The sequence below is a fragment of the Nothobranchius furzeri genome, chromosome 17, assembly GCF_043380555.1.
Source record: "Nothobranchius furzeri strain GRZ-AD chromosome 17, NfurGRZ-RIMD1, whole genome shotgun sequence".
Taxonomy (NCBI): domain Eukaryota; kingdom Metazoa; phylum Chordata; class Actinopteri; order Cyprinodontiformes; family Nothobranchiidae; genus Nothobranchius; species Nothobranchius furzeri.
The window spans coordinates 46,034,622-46,059,679 of record NC_091757.1 but is presented as its reverse complement, the minus strand read 5'-3'; the positions used below and the strand labels follow the sequence as shown (position 1 = coordinate 46,059,679).

The 25,058-nt window shown below is 42.3% G+C and overlaps 2 protein-coding genes across 4 annotated transcripts in view; one reads left to right on the top strand and one right to left on the bottom strand.

Annotated features, from left to right (window-relative positions):
• The first annotated feature begins 959 nt into the window (after positions 1-959).
• On the top strand, positions 960-3,207 carry rhbdd3 (rhomboid domain containing 3). Its single transcript, XM_015973072.3, has 5 exons — positions 960-1,290; positions 1,381-1,764; positions 2,346-2,472; positions 2,558-2,800; positions 2,888-3,207. Exons 1-5 carry the CDS (start codon positions 1,146-1,148, stop codon positions 3,042-3,044), a joined length of 1,056 nt encoding a protein of 351 aa, XP_015828558.3. The 5' UTR covers positions 960-1,145; the 3' UTR covers positions 3,045-3,207.
• A 798-nt stretch (positions 3,208-4,005) lies between these two features.
• emid1 (EMI domain containing 1) overlaps positions 4,006-25,058 on the bottom strand; it is a 65,264-nt gene continuing 44,211 nt past the window's right edge. For 2 of the 3 annotated variants that reach the window (XM_015973061.3, XM_054731750.2), the window contains 8 exons: positions 18,662-18,778; positions 16,267-16,356; positions 12,392-12,444; positions 12,218-12,280; positions 11,666-11,710; positions 10,914-10,958; positions 8,253-8,343; positions 4,006-4,333 (listed from right to left, as the gene is read on the bottom strand). In XM_015973061.3, coding sequence (XP_015828547.3) covers positions 4,200-4,333; positions 8,253-8,343; positions 10,914-10,958; positions 11,666-11,710; positions 12,218-12,280; positions 12,392-12,444; positions 16,267-16,356; positions 18,662-18,778 — 638 coding nt within the window. In that variant the 3' untranslated portion in view covers positions 4,006-4,199. Of the gene's footprint in view, positions 4,334-8,252; positions 8,344-8,514; positions 8,600-10,913; positions 10,959-11,665; positions 11,711-12,217; positions 12,281-12,391; positions 12,445-16,266; positions 16,357-18,661; positions 18,779-25,058 lie in introns of all 3 variants that reach the window. The other variant, XM_015973062.3, reaches the window with a different exon arrangement.

The following is a 25,058-nucleotide window of genomic DNA, read 5'->3' as shown; positions in this document are numbered from 1 at the left end:
GGTTGCAATTCTGACACAACCCTTTCGGGTGGGTGGGACTTCTAAGAAGTCCTCTCCCATAGGACAGTGGTTTCTCTTGAGTGACAATTCAGTGACCCGGAAGTGATGTAGCCTCCATGACTTTTTTTCCCCACCTCGGTCAACAACATGAATTTTGAGCCCCAAACACGTTATTTCTGCTGTCTGTGGTGTCTGAGGATCTAAAGTGAGTATTGATTATATGTTTTATCTTTTCTTAGTTAATTTGTAATTTCTGATCAGTGGCTGCATATCATATCATATCATATTATATATATATATATATATATATATATATATATATATATATATATATATATATATATATATATATATATATACACACACACATATGATTTGTATGTGTGTATATGTATTGCCACCCTAGAAAAATGTTTGCCCTCTTCTGCGACCCCAAAAATAATTTTGTAGATCCACCCCTGATTGAGGTTATCTTTTTGCTTATTTAAATTATATGAACATTTATGCAAATTATTGTTAGCTATTGTTTTATTTATGGACCCTGTTGGACCCCGTGTAAATCTGCCATTGCTTCTTGAAACCAGTTGACTTATGTGAAAAAAACAATAAATAAATCATTTTTTTTCTGTCAGCAAGAACAATTACCTGATTATATTTGAGAAGTTCAGACGAGAAACATTTAACATTTCACTTTTGACTGCAATATTTCCATTATCACCAGAAATGGCTCCCAGAGTGGTTGTGTTATGCACTTTTTAACCTTTAGGTGGCGGAAGAGTGGTCTGAAAACAAAGAAGAAGAAAATGTTTGCGGAAGTTAATGTACACTCGGATTTCTGCGTTAATATGAGATTACTCTACATACATTTTAATGGTAACGGTTGAGTTCCAGCATTTGTAAACATCTTAGGAATTTGGATAAGACTTTGATTTAACGTGTAGGCTTGTGATGTCTTAGATTTCACGTTAGAGAGAATGGTTTCATTTAGTTTCCTGTCAGTCCTGTTATGATAGTTTCCATCTGTTTTCACATGATCAAAAATATGAACGAGTTTTTATTTTTAAACTTCACATCTGTTATATGTGTCTTATCGTGAACGTCAGATTTTTGTTTGCCAGAACAGATTTAGAACAATTGAAAAAAACATGCTAGGTGCTTGGTTCAGATCAGGTCGACCTGGACTCTGCTTGGCAACATATGTGCTGGTAATAGTGATGGTGCTGACGTATGCTGGGGAAATCCAGGCAAGTCTCAGCTTGGGTCCAGGAGGAGACTTCCCAAAGTTCAGAGGTACCTTAAGGATGTGAACTAGGATTCTTTAATGCAGCAGGAGATTCGCATTTGGTAAATGAAGGCTTGTAACTGTTTTGTCCTCCTCAGATGTGTTTCTGTTCGCTCTCTGTCATGATGACCTACCTTCTCTGCTGGTCAGTGTTGCTCTTCTGCTGCTGTCTGGATCAAGTCAGGAACGCCACTGGGGAACAGTCGCCTGGATGTCCCTCTCAATCTTGACAATGATTTTATTGCCTTTGGTTTACACCCTGGTCCTCTTCGTGGGTTCAGGTGGAGCAAGTCGGATCTGTGGCTACTCCGCCATTCAGCTCACCCTGATTACAGCTCAATGTCGACAGACCGCACAAAGACGGCTTCTGAGGTTTTTACCAGTCTGGATACTCCCCTGGCTTCTCCTGCTGGTTGGCCTGCTGCTGCTGCCAGGGACACCAGCTCTACTTCACTTCTGTGCTATATGCATCGGACACAACTGTATCCTCTGTTAGTTTCTACAGTCTGTTGGTGCTTGTTTTTTGTGTCTCATGTTTCTCAGCAGACTTTAGTCGATTGATACTTAGAGCATTTTTATGTGGTTTTGTTGAATTGAAGCATTTTGCTCTTAAATGTTTAATTTTTCATATTATTTTACGCATCTCTTCAAGATGCACATTCTTAACAACACAACATTCCACACTTCCATGGACGTAATTTTGGGGGGAGGATGGGGGACATGTCCCCCCCACTTTTTCCAAAGCCTAGTTTTGACCCCTGCACTTTTTACTATCCAAAAACAATATTACGCTATATTAAAATGACACTGGTTGAGCTCTAGGACCAAGCAGAAAACAACCGTTTGTGTTGAAGCCTGTTTCACATTAGAACATACTGTTAAGATACCCCCCGTGTCCCCCCCCCCCCCCACTTCTAAACTGAAAATTACATCCATGCACACTTCATAATGTCTCAAGATGTGTAGCTGGTTTGAGTTAAAAGTTTAGTGCATTAAAGTTAAAGGTGATTTGTTTACGCATTTCCCTATAAAGTATATTTTAAGTACTTAATATAACTTGCAGATCATCAACCATTAATCAGGATGTTACAGGAATTAGAGGACGTCAAGATTTTTGATTTCATTCCTCATTGGCTGTTTGTTCCGACTTCTTCCAGATTCAAATTGCCGACTTTTGCGACCTCAGAGAGGTGTTGTACATATGTTTCATTGAATCATAGCTGCGGTCTTCAATCATGTCAGTGGCAAATTTAATCCTTTCTCCTTTTTGTATAGATCACGTCCCCAATTCTTGCCTGCAGATCAGGCAACTTCCCCCCCAGGGACAGCTTTCCACCACCATCCTTGGATGGAACAGTCACCACTTTGGGTGATGGAGGAGTCTGCTGCGGTGTCCGAAGCAGAGCTGCTGGAGGAGGAGATGCTGAGAGCAGGGATTCTGGCTTCGTTACAGGATGCTCCTGAGGTGGAGTCCAATAAAAAAGTGGAGGTGCCCAAATCATCGGTTTCCTCTCTGCGGTAAGTATTACGCTGATTATCCTGCGAATGTGCAAATACACCCCCTCTTGTTTTCTAGCTAACGTTTACAGATCTGTTTCTTCTCAGACTCCAGCAGCTCGAGAAGATGGGCTTCCCAACAGAGAAGGCTGTGGTGGCGTTAGCAGCAACCAAACAGCTAGATGGCGCCATCTCTTTACTCATTGAAGACAGCATCGGAGAACAAGCTGTGGTGGTATCTAAAGGAAAGAGCCCCCACCTCTAAAGAGCAGCTAGACAGCCTCGCACTCCTGGACTCACACATCTTTAACAGTGTTTGAACAACACAAAGTTTCTCCTCAAAATGACTCCCATTTGTTTCCAAATCTAGACACCAGAGACAGAGAGAGTAGATGTTGTTTATTTATGTAATAAAAATGTTAAATGAATACTTTTGTACCACTAATTTGACCAGGTGATGTATTAAAATAATAATTATAATAAAAACATAATTTTATTACACCGATCATCTCGACAGGATTATCTTAACACGGTAACACAGTTGCAAGAAAAAGAAATACAGAAATGATTACACGTCAGCTTACGACAAAAACTACAACTTACCATTTAAATAGTCTCACAATACGTTTGATATAAGAGGAAAACAACATATTACCATCAGAGCAGTTTACCAACACACACGTGGTAAAAAAAATAAATCTTCAAGTTCCACAAACAGTTTCAACTTAAATGGACAGCTGTTAAAATTTTTACCCATTTTGTTTCCAGATTTCAGCAAAAATTCATGTTTTTAAGTGAAAATGCTAATTATTCATACATCAGTACTCATGGGGATGGGCACCAGAAGACTACAGAACACTAATAAAAATATATAACTCACACAGAATAGAGGCGACGTCATTTTAGTGCACTACAAAACACTGAGTTAAACAATGTGACGGACATATAACAGGGTGGATACAAGGGAATGTTTGTGACGTTGTCATGTAAACGTTAAAGGCTGAATATACTTAAATAACAAACTTCAGTTAACATGTTAAAGTAAAAACAACTCTTTCCTCACAACTGATTCCTCCTTCACTTCATTTCTTTAAATGACCCTTTTTTATTTGAGAACTCCATAGTTTGACAAGCACCACAGAAAAATCCCCCCAGCTTGGTTATTGTGATGAGTTTTGATTCTAGACATAAAATACAGCTATTTCGAGCATTCTCTGGGTGTTCGCTGTGTGGGTGGGGTGGGGTTGGAAGCAGTTCTCAGGTTATTGAAGTAACAGGAGTAGCAGTGGAGTTTCCCTGAGGTTTCCCCCATCTTCAGTCCTATTTTAAAGCCCAGATCGAGCAGCAGATGAATGCCGATGAGACTTAGAGGAGGGGAAGTCAGCCCAGCCTGTGATCCTCAGTGGGTAGTGGTGGTCCGTTATTTCCCTCGAACCTTGCTGTCGGTGAACAGAGGAGAAGCGAGTCGATGTGAAAGTGTGCCCGCTCGCTTATCCCTGTAGAAACTAGGGGAGGTTGTCCCAAATGGTCCATCCCCAGACCCTAGATCAGGCTCTGTTGAAGAGAAACAGCAGTTGGAACGGGACCTCCCTGTCCATCAACGTGTGTGTACCCTTTAATTCTGTAACCCCAACCTGCTGCCACTGCTCTGCCATTCTGACTCGTGTTATAGCCATTATCAGTCTCTTATTGGACACTTGATGTTATTGGTCAGCTTATTTTCATATAATCCTGCATTTTTTACCCAAACTATCTGTGGGTAAACATCACCAACAAGCTAAACAAATAAAGAAATAATGTTGAAATGAACAAACTTTAACTTTACACAAAGATCTATCCATAACGTTTTCAGTTATTGTGATTAAAAATGGTTATTACAAAATATTTGACAAAATAAATACTTTGATTTGATGACAACAGCAGTTCCTGACCCCAACTTTGAGAAATTTCATCCAAAGTAGACTTACAATTGAAACTGAATTAAAAGGTCTTTTCAGCAACCGTTGATCATCCTTCTAAACACTAGACTAAAGGTAGACTAGAATAAAGGTACTTTTAAAGTCATATTTACCATTTTTTACTTAAAATATCATATAAAGTAGAAAGTACTTTTTATCAAATTTCAAATAAAATAAAAAATTAATGTCATCATTCCAAAAGGGGTTTGAATGAAGGCAACTGGACTTGTTTGGTTTCTTGAAGACGTTTCGCTTCTCATCTGAGGAGCTTTGTCAACAATGCAGCTTTACACCTAATTCCAAAACAGTTTAAGAGTCTAGGTCACACTCTCCTGCATCTAATCAAAACAACTATCCTCACACAATAGAGCCTAATGACTCCAACGATTCCTCAGAGGGGTAGGGAGGAGGGGTATTCATAGATAGTTTCAGCTAGTTAAGAAACAACAGACAGCTGCAGTTTATAAGGTTGACTTCTTTGTTAAAACTGACAAAGCTCCTCGGATGAGAAGCAAAACCTCCTCAAGAAACCAAAGAAGTTCAGTTGCCTTCATTTAAACCCCCTTTGAATTATCGTGACTTGGGTGACTGAGAACCTTCACCAGCATAAGGTAATCAAATGGGAGATTTTAGAGAGGTTTGTCTCATTTAAAAATAAGTAAATTCAGGATCTCTATTAATCAGAATTTCTTCTCTTTCAAACAAACTGACCAAAACCAAATTAACAAAATAATAAATAAGAGGTTAAACTGGCTCAGAACTGCTTTAAAAAGAATAGATGTACAAGTGCTGGTCATAAAATTAGAATATCACGACAAAGTTGATTTATTTCAGTAATTCCATTCAAAAAGTGAAACTTGTATATTACATTAATTCACTACACAGACTGATATATTTCAAATGTTTATTTTTCATGATTATATTAACAATTAATGAAAAATACAAATTCTGTATCTCAGAAAATTAGAATACCAATTAAGACCAGTGCAAGAAAAAGTAATTTTAGAAATGACCAACTGAAAAGTATGAGCATGAACAGCACTCAGTATTTAGCTGGGACTGCTCAGGTGTTATGAGAGCCCATGATGCTCTGATAGTGACCTTTAGCTCTTAAGAATTGCTGGGTCTGGCATATTGCATCTTCCTCTTCACAATATCCTATACATTTCTTATGGGGTTAAGGTCAGGCCAGTTTGCTGGCCAGTCAATAGGGATATCAACATTTCCTTTAATCAGGGAACATAACTTTGGACCACTCAGCAGCAGTCCAGTGCCTTTTGTCTTTAGCCCAGGCTGGCTTCTGATGATGTCTCATGTTCAAGAGTGGCTTGACAAAAGGAATGTGACAGCTGAAACCATGTCTGGCACACGTCTGTGCGTGGCGGTTCTTGAAACACTGAGTCTAGCTCCGTGAATCTCCTCCACAATGTTGAATGGGTTTTGTTTCACAATCCTCTCCAGGGTGCAGTTACCTCCACTGCTTGTACACATTTTTCTACCACATCTTGTCCGTCCCTTCGCCCCTCGATTAATGTGCTTGGATACCGAGCTCTGTGAACAGCCAGCCTCTTTAGCAATGACCTTTTGTATCTTGCCCTCCTTGTGGAAGGTGTTAATGGTCATCTTTTGGACAACTGTCAAGTCAGCAGTCTTCCACAACATCTTGTAGCCTACAGAACTAGACTGAGAGACTATTTAAAGCAGTGGTCCTCAACTAACTTTGTTCAAGGGCCGTAGATTTTTCCAGCAGAAGCAGTGAGGGCCAGATGCTCTTCTAAAATAAAGTTAAGTATTATTGTATCTTTAAAATGGCGCCGTTTTCCATCTAAACTATTTTGATTGTAGTTTTAGTTTTGTTTGGAGAACGTAAACAATTATGGATATTTGGGACATGAATTTTGCTGTGAAATGTCAAAATCTTCTGATTTGGGGAATGTTAGGGCCCAAAGGGTTGGGGGACCGGGTGGAAAGGTCTGGCGGGCCGCCAGTTGAGTTTCACTGATTCAAAGGTTTTTGCAGGTGTTTTGGGTTAATCAGCTGATTAAAGTGTGGCACCAGGGGTCCTCTATTTTGAACCTTTTCACAATATTCTAATAATCTGAGATACTGAATTTGGGACTTTCATTAGTTGTCAGTTCTAATTATCAACATTAAAAGAAATAAACATTTAAATTATATCAGTCTGTGTGTAATGAATTCATCTAATATACAAGTTTCCCCTTTTGAATGTCTCGTCTCGTCTTCCTCCGCTTATCCGGGTCCGGGTCGCGGGGGCAGCATCCCAACTAGGGAGCTCCAGGCCGTCCTCTCCCCGGCCTTGTCCACCAGCTCCTCCGGCAGGACCCCAAGGCGTTCCCGGACCAGATTGGAGATGTAACCTCTCCAACGTGTCCTGGGTCGACCCAGGGGCCTCCTGCCGGCAGGACATGCCCGAAACACCTCCCCGGGGAGGCGTCCAGGAGGCATCCTGACCAGATGCCCAAACCACCTCAACTGGCTCCTTTCGATCCGGAGGAGCAGCGGTTCTACTCCGAGTCCCTCCCGAATGTCCGAGCTCCTCACCCTATCTCTAAGGCTGAGCCCGGCCACCCTACGGAGGAAACTCATTTCGGCCGCTTGTATCCGCGATCTCGTTCTTTCGGTCATTACCCAAAGCTCATGACCATAGGTGAGGATTGGGACGTAGATCGACCGGTAAATCGAGAGCCTGGCTTTCTGGCTCAGCTCCCTCTTCCCCACGACAGATCGGCTCAGCGTCCGCATCACTGCAGACGCCGAACCAATCCGCCTGTCGATCTCCCGATCCCTCCTACCCTCACTCGTGAACAACACCCCGAGATACTTAAACTCCTCCACTTGAGGTAGGACCTCTCCCCCGACCCGGAATGGAATTACCAAAATAAATCAACCTTGTCGTAATATTCAAATTTTACGACCAGCACCTGCACATGGAAAAATTACCTGGGAGAAAAGAATATCCACATTTGAATCAACACTTTTTAAATGATCTGTTTGCTCCAACGGAGAAACCAAAACCCAAAGATGTATAATTTTATTGGAAACAAAGCAGGAAGACAACATTCAAAAAGCACTGGTTTTGCACATTTTCTTACTGGTGTTAATTGTCTTTCTAATCACTGTCACTATTCCACAGTAAATAACACTTAAAAATCAGCGAGGACTGTGACAAGGTCTGATTTGATTAAAAATTAAGCCAGATTGAAACGTTTCTGCTCGGACGTATTGGCTTATAATTCCCAGCCGAACCCCCCCAAGCCTACTTCAAGACAACAAGCGCACAGACATCAGAGATCCATGAAAATCTTAAGTGCACATAGTTATCAATGAACTGACGTCCTACTATCATCAAGAACTTTAAAACCAAAAACAGAGAACACAACATTTTTGAACAAATATTACAAACAGTTTAGTAACAAGTGAAATTTCTGGCACTTTCTAACTCTTGTTCAGAAGGTGAGTGAGGGCTGGTGGGACTGTGGGTGTCTCAGCGTTACCTGGCCAGATGATAGCCTCCAGGAGTGTCACCCTGCGAGCCAGAAGCTCAAGGTCTGCCTGCAAGGTTTGGAACATCTGCAAACTAACGTCCTATCAGAGAGCAGTGACAGGGGGTGAGGCTGTGGAAAAACCTGTCCGAGTCCTGGAGCTGCTCGTGACTGTTCTCGCCCCCCCTCTGTCTCAGCAGGGGGGAGTTTGAGCCCCCATCCACCAGTTTTGACCGGTGCCTAAAGCTGACCCTTCCTCAGGCCTCCTACTCACCATGAATACCGATCATAGTCTCAAGGATTAAAACCCTCTCGGCTAAGATCTTCAGCGCCTCTCTGATCTGATGTATCCCGTCCCCCTGTGAAGATAGATACAGCTGTCAAGGTAAAGAGCACAAGCTACAAGGACGGCTCACCAAGATGCAAGTCATGTTTCTCAACACAAGTTAGAAGGTTAAAACGGTTCATAAATCCGCCCAGCATGAGCATCCATTCCATGTATTTCTCTGTAGGTCTCCCTTGTGAACATGCTGCTGCTGTTATTCTCTGCCATGCTGAGCTGGGGAACAGCATGCACATCACAACAGTCAACAACACGGCCAGGATACAAACACGATCATGCCATCTGTTGGGTATCAGGTCAGCAAGGCATACTGCAGTTACTCGCCGTCATCCTCAGGCTGATGTCTGTCTTTTGTTAAGGGGTAAAGTAGTGACCTTATGAGTCACAGCTTCAAACATAACAACGATACAGTCACAGGAGATGTAGAATAGGCAGCTGGATACATCACGACCACTAGAGAAGGCATGCAGAGGTGAAGCTTTGGATACTCAGGTGGGATTTCATCTGAGAAATGTGCTGATTTTTAATGCATAAAGAAAATAAAAGGCAAAATTACTTTAGCAATGCTGTTCCAGAAGTTTTTTTACATGTTCTCTGATTAAAAAGTTTTTATTTGTGGTACGGTACCCAGAGGACGAAAACGCTTCTGACTCTGGTAAAACCCCCTTTATTTCATGACCTTTAGGGGCGGTTCCCAAAGTTGGGAACACTAGGTTTGGAGTTTTGAGGCGATCTCTAGAAATCAAATAAAACTGAAAAGCATTCCGTTACACAATATTTTCACTATAGTTGATGTAAAAGCTAAAAATAATTGCCATAAATAAGTCAAAACAAGTTAAAGATGTTCAAGGTTTCACTGTCTTGTTTATTTACCATTTTTTATCGCAATGTTTGTTGTTGTAATTCATTGAGTTAAAAGTCTAAATGTTTGGAAACTAGAGCTTTATGGAGCAGTCCTGATTTTTATCTTTTAAATTGCACCAAACCTCTGCAAACTAACACCCGTAGTTAGGATGGTTAGCATCACATCTTTGCTAGCCTCATAGCCACAGACATCATATACATAGATGCTATGTTGTCTGACGCTGCCGATTGGAGCTGGAGTAGCACCAGGCCGCCATCTTGGATGGGTTCCTGTTCGCCCTCAGTGGAGCTATTTCTACTGAGGAAGGTGTTCACCCAGCTAAAAATACACATTTTAGTATGCTTTTTCACAATAATAATACAAATATAAATATATATATATATAATATATATATAATATAATATATATATATATAATATAATTAAATAAAATAAGTAAAATAAACTGAAATATAAAATCTCAACAGGTAGGCTAGAAAAGTCAATAGTAATCGCACATGATCTGTTTTCAACAGTACGCCAGTTGTTGCAAACATAAGCTGCACAAAATAACATGCATAGCTGCTCATTCTGCATTGACTCCAGTTGGGTTTGGAGAGTGAGGAACTCACCCAATATGGCGGTGACGCTGTTGCACTCTCCAGCCCTCAACGGGGCATCTGCGTATTCATGTCTATGCTCATAGCAGTCAGTATGTTAGAGTGCCATCAAGCAGCTAACATTTTAAATAAATGCCCCATTTTGCCTTTTTTTCTTTTTTATGCAACAGTGTTATTTAGTTCACGTACTGGATAGATTTATTAGCAGATTTAAAACATTCTGACGACATCTTTATGCTGAGTCATGCTTTTCATGCACATTTTGGGAAGAAAGAGCATAGCTGTATCCACTCCACACAAAAACAGAGAACAATACCTCTAAACCCACCAGGACCACCACTAACACATTTCCCTCTGGGATTAATAAAGTATCTTTGAATTAATGGAATGATTTGGCATATACATCTCATGTTTTCTTTGTGATTCGTTGGAATAATTAACAACTTTAAGAAATTGGTAAACACTAGGAATTGTTTTGCATCAGTCACACATCAGTCAGTTCAGTATATCTTTATGTATATGCCAAAGTCAGATGCTGAAAGGTGACTGTGAGAGGTAGCCATGGGGACAGGAGCTTGCAGAGGGAGTCAGACAGCTTTAGGGTCAAGAGGACCATGTTGTGACAGGGGACAGCAGTCCAGAGCTCACCCCGAGGACCAACAACAACAACAACAACAACAACAGACACCAGTCCAACATAAAAACACAGGAGTCAGTGCCATAAGCACAATGATTGTTGAAACATAATTTCATGATGTGATAAAACATACAAACATATCTCTTGGATTGATCTTATCAATGAGAAAAGGGAAGAAATAAATGTCTTAAAATGACATTTCATGTCACCACCGTGAACTAAAGTCTTACCGGTAAGCCCTTTTCTCCTGGTTCTCCTTTAGGACCTGGTGCTCCCTGTGGAGAAACATTAAAACTTTGAAACATTAAAGGTGTGGAACCCTTATTTAATACATCTGTAGTGGTCTCCAGTAGGAATGAACCGGTGCAACATTTCCAGGAACTAGTGGAGAGAGTGAGCTTCAGACAGCAGGATTTAGACTTATTTGCTGATATTTGGACATCTTGCCTCAGATTGGATATCAGCAGCTTATCTCTACCACTGACTTGCAATATGGATATTGTATCTCCACAAATAACATGAGTTTGAAGGAGTTCTGCTGTGAGGTGGAGTTACTAACGGTTAACTTCTGCTAGCTTCTGTTTCCTGGATGCTAAACCAACAACAGCCTTCCCTGTTGGGAGTCAAGATTGGTCAGTCCATGAATGTTAAGTGACAGTGTGACGTAGATCTGTCAGGCTTCTCTAGTCCTAGCGTTTCACCGTCTATTTGCTTTTAGAAACTAATGCAGGAGATAGGTGTAGGAGACTATTTTCATGTTCAGCCTGCATGAAAAACTCAGAGTGACCGATTGTAATCAGAAATAAGATAATTTTTTTTTTATTTTTCAGTGTTCCACAACTTTAAAGAAAGTAAAGCAGCAGTTTAAATATCTCCACTCTGGTGTTGTTACTCTTCAGAGCTGCTGATGAGTGCAGTTTACTGTAACACAACCAGCTCTGTTTTAATTTCAACCTCACTGAGTTAAGTAGAGGCAGCTTACCGGCTCTCCTCGAAGGCCTCGCTCTCCTGGGTAACCTAACGAACCCTGGAAAACCAAAGATATTTTCATAGAGTTGATCAATCTATTGAAAAGGTTTAGTTGGTTTCTATAAATCTGTAGGCAAACAAACAAAATAGCACAATTGGATGTCAATACAAATAAAGCTAAAAAAAAAAAACCTCCCACAAACTTTATTCTACTGAATCAAATGTTTGCTCCTAAAGTAGGGATGTTCAATACCAGCTTTTAGTTTTTACCAATATCCAGTTCACTGATATAGTCTAACTTGATTTTAACCAATACCAATATATGTGTGCCTCCCCCTTCCTTCATCAAAGAAAAGAAAAACAAAATCATCTTAGGTAACTAACGTTACATCACAAATACTTAAACTTTAAACATTTTCTGTGCAAAATATGACAACTACTTCGGTTTAAGTTAGACCAGCTGTGCCACACAAACATAAAATAACATTTGTCTGATAATATTGGACATCCCTTTATAGTATTCGTGAAATTCTTGTGTTTCTGCAAATCCAAAACAAGGACTCACTCTCTCTCCGCGTTCTCCCTTTGGCCCCATAGGGCCCTGTGCCCCCACATTTCCAGGTTTTCCCTGTATTATGTCAAAAGAAAACGCAAAATGACAAAGATCCACTGGTGCATCAGCAAATATGATGGAGTTAGGTTCACTGAGTGCATCCACTAGTAATGTGAGCAAGCTTACGTTCTGTCCTGAGGGTCCAGGGGGGCCGGCAGGGCCTCTGGGACCTGGAGGTCCTATGCGACATATGAACACAATCATTACTTCAAGCTCAACTTGACACACAGAAACACCCGGAGGAATCTATAACTTCAGTAACTTTTACCGCGTGGACTAATTATGTGGTCTTTTAAGTTGGAAGAACAAATTGGTCAAGCTAAAAGCACAGGAACAGGAAGTTAGTTCATGATGAGAATACATTAATCTGGGTGGGGAAGTTTAAAAAGTTAGGTATCACAGGAGCATTAAAGGTGTATGAAGTATGAATGAAATCTTGTTGTCACATTTGGGTGCTGCAGTCCATGTATCCAAACTAAGGAGTCCGCTCTCATCTACTCCCCTCTCCTGTTCATGAGTATCACGCTGGTTTCCAGTTATGGCCCAACGTCAGAGGATTCTAGATGACGAGTGGACAAGTCATACACCGTAAGTTGATAAGTAGATAAATACATTTCACTGAAATATTAAGTTGTTGATAATAGCAGGCGCATTTTCTAAAAGTGTGGGGGATGTTGTCTGTGCCCAAAATAATTTCATGTTATTCATCTTGTTGATTTAATTTCCATAATAGCGGAGCAGGTGCAAATTTTAGACGCGTCATGCATGTCTCTGTTTTAAACATGTTTAAACTGTTCAGAATACAAATCCAGGCTCTGTCTCGTTAGATTGGTGTAACTAAAGTTTGTACTGAATGAAACTTCACATTAAACCATGTTGAAAAGAAAAGGATCCGATTAAATTGTTTCCCGCTCATTTACAGTGCGCATGGCTGGGGTTAATCAAGTTTAATTGTTTCTCTTTGCAACAATCTTCACAAGAAGGCAAAACAGTCAAATGGCAGGTTACAGATATTTCTATTTGACTGTTTATTTTGACGGATAAACTCAAGGATGTTGGTTGTTTTGAAAGAATTACCCCGACGCACACTGATGCAAACACAGATGAGCTGACATTTTAATCGTTACGCACATCGCGGAGGTAACTAAATCAATCAAGAAATGATTCCCATTAGAACATCAGAGCTTTATACTGGACACTGTGCTCAACGCGGCTTGGAGCGCACACGGTGGACAGTGAGCTGAAGATCTGTATAGGGGTTCACAGCACAGTGCAGAACCACGACGCATGCAATAAGATTTCCTCCCACTGAAGCGGTCTGGAAAGCCGGTCTCTCTGAGGGATGTGTCACTTGGAAAAATGTTTGCTGATTATGAAACTTTGGCTGAACAGCGCTTGTTCCCGTCTCTAATATGGAGACGCATGACGCATCCAGTCTGAGGCAGAATAGCCTCTTCAGCTCAGAAAGCACCTGTAGAGACATTTGATCACGCACAAAGTTTATGTGGAGCAGAAGCGGTCGGCCCACGGCAGGTGAAATGTTTCTAGCCTACATGAAGGGAAACTGTTTAAGTGTAACATTAATGTGTTACTGGACACGCTGGTCTGGTTGGTTAGACCAGTGTTTGAAGTGGAAAACACACACACCACACACACAACACACACACACACACACACACACACACACACACACACACACACACACACACACACACACACACACACACACACACACACACACACACACACACACACACACACACACAAACACACACAAACACAAACGCTCACACACAAATTAAAATAATGCTGATAGCGTGGACTAGAAGCCAGGTGATGGTTTACGTATTTAAATGATGATCAGGCTGCTGTAAAATGTAATCTCCATCCACATCCAGACAGAATTATCCTCTATTATTTCTCTAGTTGCTCTGCTCTTGTCTGGGCTGACGCAGCTGATGGTGCGCGCGGCACTCCTAGCGGCTGTGATGGACATTTTACGCATTTGAAGAGGTGGGCTGGATGCTTTGCTTTTACTGGAAGATGGATTTTTTTTTTCTAAAATGTCGGAGATTTTGCCCCATGAACAACCGTAAAAACTACTGGTGTGCATGTACCCTTGTGAAAGAGTCCTACATTGAGAGGTAAATATTAGAAGTGCAGGTAATGCATTCTGGTGCCTATAAATGAAAAATGAATGAAAATTAAATTGGGAGTTTTTACTTCGTATTTTAGAAATAAAAATGACAGGGGAAAAATTTTATGACGTCGTTTTAAACGAAATTTTCTAGCGCGACCTGCCTGCTTCACTTAAGTCACTGCTTATTAAGGTCCGTCCAAAATTACCGTGGCCCACCCAAAAATGAAAACCTGGCGCCGCGCCAGTTATAAACCTCTGCAAATTATTGTGCTTCACTTTATCAAACTCAGACTTTGTACAGCTAATGTCAAGATGTAAAATTATGAATTCAGTCGAGCTCTTCCCTCCCTCCCTCTCCTGTTTCTCCTTGAAACCCGACATCGGCTGTCAGAGAAACAGAAGATGCAGGGGAAGAAGGAGATGAGGCAAGCAGAGTGAGTGCGACGTAGAGAAACCAGACTGTTGTGGAGGTGAACAAAACGGCTGGAAAAGTGTGGGTGTTGAATCCCCCACATCCCCCACGGGTGCGACGCCCATGGGTAATAGGGAGCCCAAGTCTCCTCCCTTTTAGGTCGGCTTATGGCAAATCCATGGGACATAAACTAGATTAGTGAATAGCTTTTGTTGTAGCCCCATTGACTTGCATTTCTTTTTTTCGTTCTTCCGGGGACCCATAGTCCAAAAGTAGATGGGTGTGACGTGGGCTCCCAATTAGCCCTTTCAAGAAGACCAACCATGCTGGCAAATCTGTGTAATACTGCTGACATGGTGTGTCTTATGAACGTGCCATGGCGGCATGGCGTTGCTGGAATGTTGCGGCATTCGTGCCGTCACGCTTGGTAGTAATATTGCTGCAACACCAGACTTACATATTATGTACATCAGAGGGAGGTGATCACTTGAGGAGTTACTGTCGAGCTCCGGCAGAAAACTATATTAAAAATGAAAGTAAGCACGCAAGTTTAGCTTTTGTCAACAGAATCAGCTGAGATGACAAACTGGAGTGGTGCAGAGCTCCAGAAGCTTCTCTCCGTTAGAGCTGACGCTCAGATCACCGGAGACCGCACAGGGACTGTGGAGAGCCGCCACCTTTAGGAGCAGCTTATGAAAAAACCTAATGGGCGCAGCTTCAATTTCAATAAAAAGCAAGTTATGTCCAAGTTAAACGGAAGTAAGCAGCAGTGCAGAGACCGCCCCTATCTTTTGTAAAAAGGACATGATTGCGCTCCATTACTGCCACGGTCCAGCCACTTATAAACGACCTAAGGTTCCCTGATGCCGGCTCGGTGTTGCAGCAAACTGGCAGCATTGTTGTTTTTATGAGGCTATGGAAAAAGTAGCTTCAGGTATTTTTAGAGCCAAATGTTATTGTTTCTAATTCATCATTAGCATTGTTAGCTCAACATTAGCCTCTAGCCTTCTTTACCCAATGTTAGAGTAAAACAAAAAGATGTCATGGCTTATTAAGGTCATAAGAAATAACTTCTGGGTTGCTCCTGTTTACTGACTAACATTCTGTCCAACTGGTGTTGAATTACAAATGCCAGCGCAGTCTTTGTGCTAAAGACATGGCAACATTGTGGGCTCACGCATGATTGGCTCTGGAAACAGGAAGTATGGGGGTGGGACAGATTGTAAGAACTGACTACATCTTTCTTTTTAAACAAAGAAAATCTTGGAAACACCCAGCTGGAAAAGGAAATTTGTGTCAGTGTAACCTTCCTTCCAACATGATTGAGAGATTAAACTCTTTTGTGATTATTTCCCTGTAAAATTATTACCTGTTGCACCTTTAAATATATGGATGTTTTAGTTTTACACAGATGTTTTTCATTCCTAAAAAATTGATCCAGACACTCACCGACTGGCCCAGGAGGACCCTGAGGTCCAGGCACCGGCAAACCTTGAGAGTCATGGAAAGTGTTGGTGGAGAAAGGGTCTTTTCCGCGATCTGGAGAGGAAAGAAAATGTGAACATTTAGTTAAAAATATCCAAACCTTTATTTTCAAGCCTCATATGGAGCTTTGTCTGTGACAATAAATCTAATTTAGTCATAATGTCATGCAAACAAATCCATTTTATTTAATAAAGGCTCTGTTAGGTTGTTTATAAGACATTTAATAAGCTGTTATTGAGGATTAACTCACATTTTAGAAATAATAATGAATGAAACCATTGATACTGATTGTAAAAAGCACTTTCTAATAAAAAAAGGTTACATGTGTCTGATTTTGTAATTGCTGTTTTTATTTTTTTTTTGGATGATAGTCCTAGTCCATGTTGTGTTGGGTCTCATGAAAAAAACTTTAGCTCATTACTTAGCTCATCCACTAGAGGGCAATGTTCTCTAATTATCACCTCAGTTTTGGGCCACAATAGCTTTACCAATAGGTTGAGGCTGCTGAGATATTAAAGTTGTGTTGTTTTACATTCCAAACTCACTGTGTTTTGAGTAAAACTGTTCGGACTCCACAGTACACTAGGAGGAAGACGGTAGAAAACCTGTGTGTGATCCAGGGAAGTGTGCAGCTGTTGGGTCATTTTAAACCCACAGGAAACAGATTCAGTCACAGTCTGTGACTTCAGAAATGAAAAGGAAGAGGAAGATGATGAGGAGGAGGGTATACAGCGGTAAACATCCTCCTGCTTCCTGATCACTAGACACCACGGGCAGATCTGAACCAGAGGTGACATCAGAGCTGCAACAGCACTCTTCTGTTCAACTTTTTCAGCTCAGAACACTCTATGACTTCATCTGGAGTGAAAATAAGCAGGGAAGCTAAAATATTCCCACTCCGTGGTCCTCATCAGGCCTGATGCAGATGTAGAAGCCAAATAATCCAGTGTTTTCCAAAGGAAGCTGAGTGCAGACCCACCCCCACTAATGTTCCCCCACTGTTACTTTGATGTGAGAGAAATAGCCCACAGACTCGGAAGTCATTGTGCCAACCTCAGCACCCCCGCGGCTCTCCACAGCGGAACCCAGAGCTTACAAATCTGTGTGCTGCATATTCAGTTTTACCACTGAATCCATGTATAAACCGCCCATGTGTTGACCTTGAAAGAGCCCACGAAGGCCCCCGTCTGTCTCTGAGAACCCTCCCTCCCCTCAGCCGTCTGAGCAGCCTGCATATGGAAGCTGTTGTGTGACACCAGAGGTATACAGGTTCTCATCTCAGCATGTGAAGTCTCCATCAATGTAGCCGTCTGCATACATGTAGCTCCCTTTAATTCTGTTCTACAAGGTGGGTAAGGTGGGTTACTCTTCTTCTGAACTTTATCTAGCTGAAAATTCTTAAAAATGCAAAACTCTGACTAAAGATGTAAACATTTATAAACTGATTTTGTTTGGAAATTGGGTCCTGAAGTCTGAAATATTTCTTAAAAGAACTTTTTATTCAGAAAGGAGGCGTCGAAAGCATCATCTGGTGTTTGTGTACTCGTGGTTGTGGTTTAATCAACTGTTAAGGGACATTTTAAATTTAAAGGCAACAGGACTGACCATTTCATACATCCATCCATCCATTTTCTTCCTCTTATCCGGAGTCGTGTTGTGGGGGCAACAGCCTAACTTGAGAGGCCCAGACTTCCCTCTCCCTGACTACTTGGGCCAGCTCTTCTAGGGGGGTCCCAAGGTGTTCCCTGGCCAGCTGAGAGACATAGTAGCTCCAGCGTGTGCCGGGTCTCCCTTTAGGTGTCCTTCAGGTTGGACATGCCCAGAAAACCTCACCAGGGAGGCGTCCAGGAGGCATCTTCATCAGATGCCCTAGCCACCTCAACTGGCTCCACTCGATGTGGAGGAGCAGCGGCTCTACTTTGAGCTCCTCCCGGATGATCGAGCTTCTCACCCTGTCTCTAAGGAAGAGCCCAGACACCCTACAGAGAAAACTCATTTTGTATCCACGATCTCGTCCTGTCACTGCTCAAAGCTCTTGACCGCAGGTGAGGGTAGGAACGTAAATTGGTAAATCTTCACCACAACAGACTGGTACAATGCCCACATCCATTCAATAAATACCAGCCATTTTTAAAGAAAATGTTTAGAAAGTTGAATGTTGATCAGGAACAAAATGATAACCTCTAGTCCTGACGAGACGAGGATCTAACCCTCTGATGGTGTTTCTGTGTAACCTCAATGTTACATGTTTGAATTTAACACCAATATTTCTGTCGAATCCCAAATGTCCTGTTAGTGATTCGTTGTGGATTCGTGTCAAAGAGTTGGTAAGGAGATGAACAGCATTCCTGGGTCTTACTGTGATCTGGATCTGGGATTTGGGCGTTGGCTGGTGACGGTGGACCCGGAGGCCCTGGTGGTCCAGGCAGACCCGGTAGACCTCTCTCTCCTGGGAGACCTGGTGGACCACGGGGACCTAAGACAACAGACATCATAATGGACTGATAAATAACGGGGATGTGTTGATTGAAGGATAAAAACCAGAGGAGACTGCTAGAGAAAATGTTGTTTAACCATCATATTGTATGTTTGGGAGGTTTGAGTGTGTTTTTCCATGACGACCTGTTTGCATGTGGAGTAAGAGCGGGGAAAGTGCATTGGATCATGGGAACTAACTGTCTTTATTATTCTGTAAATAACAGGAGGGTTATTAATGGACCAGTGCTGGGAACTCAGACATATGAAGAAACTCTAATAAACAGAAATAAACTCTGCAAATTGCTATTGTAGGGTTTGAGAATTGAGTGCCTTAAGAGCTCAATATATATATTACCTCTACTTATGACCAATAAGCTGTAATACTCTATATCAGGGATTCCCAAACTTATTTAGCCGTGCACCCCCTTCTATGTCCCGACCATGTCGACGCACCCCCCAGCCCCCACATCAGGGCATGGCTATATATATATTAATTTGACCTTGAATGAAAAATGTTGTTATAAAATCTCTTAAAAGTTTTTATCACAATGGAGGCAGCACTCATTTCTGCTTTCAGTGACGGCGCGCCGAAGTTTGCGCAGCGTGCGCGCTTATTGAATCTGTGTGTGTGTGTGCGTGCGCGCGCGGCACAGCTTATGCTTGATGCATTCACTTACCGCTTGGTGATGCAGCTCGCGGATGGAACGCGCTTCACAACTTGCAGCGTTTAACCGCGTCTCGTTATTGGCGCTATTTAAACTTCAGCCCAGCCCAGATGTGCTCACATGTGCACCTGTGAGCCGTGGTTCCGCTGGAACACGTCTGACCTCTGACAGACGCACTCTGAACCTCAGATCTTCAGCGCGCTTTTAATAGGCTGAATGGGAATCATTTCTTGTTTTATTTTGTTACATCCACAATGTTCTGTGTGTGAGGTTTACAATGTCAGAACACCTGCATGAGACAGGGTGTTAATTACAATCTGCCAGAATGACTCACCACCTTCAGATTCCTCCAACACCGTTAAAAATGATCAAATACGGAACATATCGGCGTGCGCAGGCCAGAGTGCTGAAGCTCGGCGCATTGTTATTATGAAGCTAGGGCACATGTGGAGGACACATGCGCAAAAATATACTTGTTTTCAATTACATTTATTGTGCCCTCTTACTATTTCTTTGGCCCACCCACAAATGAGTTTCTGGCTACACGAATGGTGACATCTGACAGACTTCTCTGAGCTCCGCAGCCATTACACTTTTCACCTCGCGCACGGGGGTGCGCGCACCACACTTTGGGAATCCCTGCTCTATATAAATGTAGAATATCAACCTGCTTGGTCTTTACGGTGTTTAATCATAAGATTTTAGGATTCTTTGTTTATTAAGGGATTGTACACACTTCGTTTTGATTCAGAAAAGAGTCAGGTTTATAAAAGTAAGAATTTATTTACAAACAATTAAACTTGACAGGTTAACTACCACTAGATGTGATGTACATGAAACCTAAGTGTGAATGCGATGTTATCAGAACTTCCGTATCTAGGAGAGCTGAGTTCTGGATGTAAAAGAATTTGGTTTGCGTTAAGCTATGAAGTTGATTATTATCAAAAGCACATCAGACGCAATCTGTCATGTCTACATACCCACTTGAAGACCCTCGTAATAGATCCGGAATGTCGAAGTCCTCAGACTTCCAGGCACTGAGGTCCGTAGAAGAAATTGCGGCACTACTAGACCAGTCTTAAGAGTTGTCTCCAGGTCACAACAGATGGATGGAACCGCGCGTCTGGCGGACTCTTAAGGAGTCGAACAATATCAGCTTGTTCTGCAGGAACTGTTTGCTGTATCAGCTTCGCAGATGCAAAAAGATTTTGACGACGTGTCAAAAGCTTTGATGGGTTAAAGAGGTGTTGCTTCAGATGGCCGGTCTGAAACTTTTCTCAAGAACTGAAGAATGACCAGCGTGATCCAATTTTAATGTTCTCATGTTATGATTTGTGTAGCCAACCAGAGGTTGACAAGTTGAGGAATATTACCAAGACAACTCAGAAACACGCCTTCCTTGATCCGGATGCTCTGATCTGGGGTAAAGGGCTATCTATGTGTCATGTGTTTAACTTAACTTTACTTTGTCTTTGTGTGAGTGCAAATGGTTATGACCTTGTCATGTCAACATGCTGAAAACATATATCAATCAATGTAATCATAACATAACATTCATTTCAAACTTCAATCATTGAGCACAGATTAATGAAAACATTTAATTATTCTATAATTATTATAAGAAGCCATAAACAAATGTTTATTTAATGATTATTTAACCTCATAAGTTTCAGAAGTTCTTATTTAATTTAAAAAATCATTCTTTGATTTAGCAACTAATCCGAGCTGCGAATGTTCCTTGTTCGGAGGCCTTGTCGTAGGACGATAAGCAAAGCTTGGACCTAGAGGAGAGAACATTATTGTTGACAATTCGTTATCTGTGTTCAGAGCTGCAGAGAGGCTCTGAGCTCCAGCTGATGGGATGAAGGCAGGCCAATTTAAAGGGAACACGTGCAGTCTCGTGTCTCCATTTTGACCAGATGTTGAATTTCAAACTGTACCTAAAAACTGACCATTGCTGGACGTTACACTATAAGCAAGAATCTTCAGAGTAAATGAAATATTATTGGATGAATACCATCAATTTTTTTTGTATGTTTGTAAACTCGTAACAACCTAAAACTGCTCTAGAAGAGGCGATCCAGAGTTTTTCTCAGAAGGTGCCATCTCGAGGTGTGAAAATATATTGCACCTTAATCCCTTCTCCTTTCTCCCGCAGAGAATATGGGAAGAGTGGTTACGTCGAAACCTGCTCTTAACACTAACAGCCAAACAACTAGCCCAATGTTCCAACATCCACTATCAGCAACTTGAATCACAACTTGAGATCGACAAGATGCAACACAACAGTAAACACAAGAGTTAACATCATCTTGGCTATAAAAGCAAGAGCAACCATGAGAAACAATACCTACCATGGAAAAGAAGGTTCTTAGCCAACTGTCAGAGCTCCGAAAAGGCACAATGGGAAAAACAATAGCCAAGAGCTACAGCCAGATACCCATACCTCAAGCGCTGGAAACTGCCAAACAAAGGCTCCAAGCCTTGGCCAGCCGCCTAAAGATGTACATGAGATAAAGTGAAGCCAGACAGCCAGCTAAAGTGTACTCTCAGTGGTGGGTAGTATCAGCAGAGCAGACCCACCAAGGCTGGACAATTCCATAAGGGCATATGGGGAAAAGGAGGCTTCACACAGCAGTGCACAGTGGCTAGTCCCATCCAACTATCGGCCATTTACCTGTCTCCTCACAACATGGAAGCTCACGTCAGGCATTATAGCAACCAAGATAAGTGGGCTCATGATCAATACATGACCACAGCACAGAAGGGCATTGCCAGAGGTACCAAAGAAGCCATACACCAGCTGCTGAAAGACCGAACAGTCGCCCAAGACTCCAAAGCCTTAACCTGTGCACCTGTATTTGTATGTTGCAGTTTTAGGGTTCTACAACCCCCCAAGGCACTCCATAACACTATCAGTCATTCACCCATTCATACACACATTTACACGCTGGTGGGGCACGCTGACAGAGATGAGGCCTTCCAAACACTGGCGCCACCGGTCCCCCCAACCACCACCAGTAGGCAAGGAGGGTTAAGTGCCTTGCCCAAGGACACAACAGCAGCATTCTCTGGTTGGAGATGGGCTTGAACCTGCAACCTTCCACTCTACCTGCTGAGCTACTGCTGTTCCCTGGCATGGACTGATTACAAGAAAGCCTATGACTCAATGCTGCACTCATGAATGATTGAATGCTTGGAGCTGTACAACATCAACAGGAGTCTGAGAGCCTTATTTGCAAACTCACTGAGGCTGTGGAAAACCACCCTTGAGGCCATTTGCACAAATCTCCATCAACCAAGGAGACGCCCTGTCCCCACTGCTGTTCTGCATAGGTCTCAACCCCCTCAGCCAAATAATCAACAAGACTGGCCATAAACACTCAAGAATGGAACCACAATCAGCCACCTCCTCTACATGGATGACAAAAAGCTGTACGCCAAGAGTGAGCAGGACATCGACTCACTGATCCACACCACCATAATCTACAGCTCTTGAGAAGTGTGGTCGGATCGTGACAAAGAAAGGGAAGGTAGACATTGAGGACAGCTACAAGTACCTTGGTATCCCACAAATGACAACTTTTGATGAAGCTGCAAGGAAAGGAGCCACAGCCAAATACCTACGAGTAAGACAGGTTGGGCTTTGCAGTCTTGGCTGACTAAGAAGTCAGCTCAATTGAAAGAACAAGATTTGGGCAATTAACAGCTATGCCCTGCATAATCAGATATCTCGTAGGCTATTCCAAGATATTCCAGGAATAATAAGGTGGCCAAAGGAAGAAAAACTGACCACAGATGTTAAGACAAAGAAGCTCCAAACCATGCATGGAGGTTCTATACCAAACCCAGCATCCTGAGACTGTATGCTAGCCGCAAGGAAGTAGACCGAAGCCTTTGAGTGTGAGAGCCACTGTCCAGGATCTAAGATCCATAAGCACGTTAAGGACTACACCCCAACAAGTGACATGCTCAGTGAATGTCTCAGACAATGGCAAACAGAGGAGGAGGTGCTTGAAATACTATTGTGGGAGGACAAACCTCTACATGGGATGTACCACAGACAGATCACTGAAGTGGCTGTTGTCAAGAAATCCTACCAATGGCTAGAAAGAGCTGGTCTGAAGGACAGCACAGAGGCACTCATCATGGCTGCACAGGAACAGGCCCTGAACACCATAGCAACAGAAGCCAAGAGCTACCACACCAGACAAGACCCAAGGTGTAGGCTACGAGGCCCCTGAGACAATCCACCACATAACTGCAGGGTGAAAGATGCTGGCAGGGAAAGCATACATGGAACACCACAACCAAGTAGCTGGCATAGTGTACAGGACCATCTGTGCAGAATTTGGACTAGAAGCCCCAAGATCAAAGTCGGAAACACCCCTAAGGTGGTTGAGAATGGGTGAGCCAAGATCCTAGGACTTCCAGATCCAGACCAACAGAATGATGATGGTGAACCAACCAGACATTGTGGAGGTGGGCAAACAACAGAGGACAGTTGTTGCGGTTGATATGGCAATACCAATGAAGAAATACACTCCTCGATGTCTAATGGCTTTATTGACAAGGATGAAGGAGCCCTGCGGCGACATACAAAGCTGAGTGAGCAGAAGCTAACGGCAGCGTGAAGCAGCAGCATGGGCTGAAGGCCAAAGCTAAGCAATGCGATAAAATAGGTAAATAAATGCAGCACAGCTTAGCATGCACACTGACAATGTGACCATTACATTAACAAGCAGGTGAAGACTTACAAATACAAGTCGAACAGTAGCATGGATAGACAGCAGTGTGATGGTTGAGCAGCAGCAATCCAAATGAGAAGCAGCAGTATATCCAGTCAGGGATAATCACATGTACGTGACTTCAGGCACATCCTTGAATACACCTTATTCCCTCGAGGTGTGATTACAGCACATCCTAGTGGCCAGTGGTGACCTCTGCAACCAAGTGATGCAACATCAGGAAAAAAGGAACAGGAGAAACTAGAGAAGTACCATCGCCTCAAAGAAGAACTTGAGAAAGCCTGGAGAGTGAAGACATCGGTGGTGCCTGTGGTCATTAGAGCACTCAAGGCAGTAACTTTGGGATGTGCTGTCTTGGTGAAAAATTAATGCAACACTGGATGGAAATAAATCTTGTGACATTGCAGAAGCCTATCGAAACAATGCCACAGTGAATGTGTGCCGTAATCAATGCTTCATAAGGACAGCTGTCAACTCTTTATCAGTCTAGGCACTTCCAAAATACGTCTGCATGCTCTGTGATTGAAAACTGTATGTAAGCAGACGTCTAATGCTTTTGGCTAATGCTGAGCAGCGCTGAATTGAAATTGCATGAGGCTCTACGGGACGGCGGCAGGCTTAGCACAAAAAATGTTTGTACACATTTAATCAATTTCCCTCTGGGATTAATAAAGTATTTTTGAATTTGAATTGAATTGAATTGAATTTGAATTATATCACCGTAGAGGTTGAGACTATCACTTGTACAAATTTCTAAATAATCATGCATTATTCCTGAAATGGGGGAAAACTCAGGCTTGCTGCTTTAAAGAATTCCTTCAACTCCATCAGAAAACAATCTGAAGATGGAAAAAGCATCGCTCAG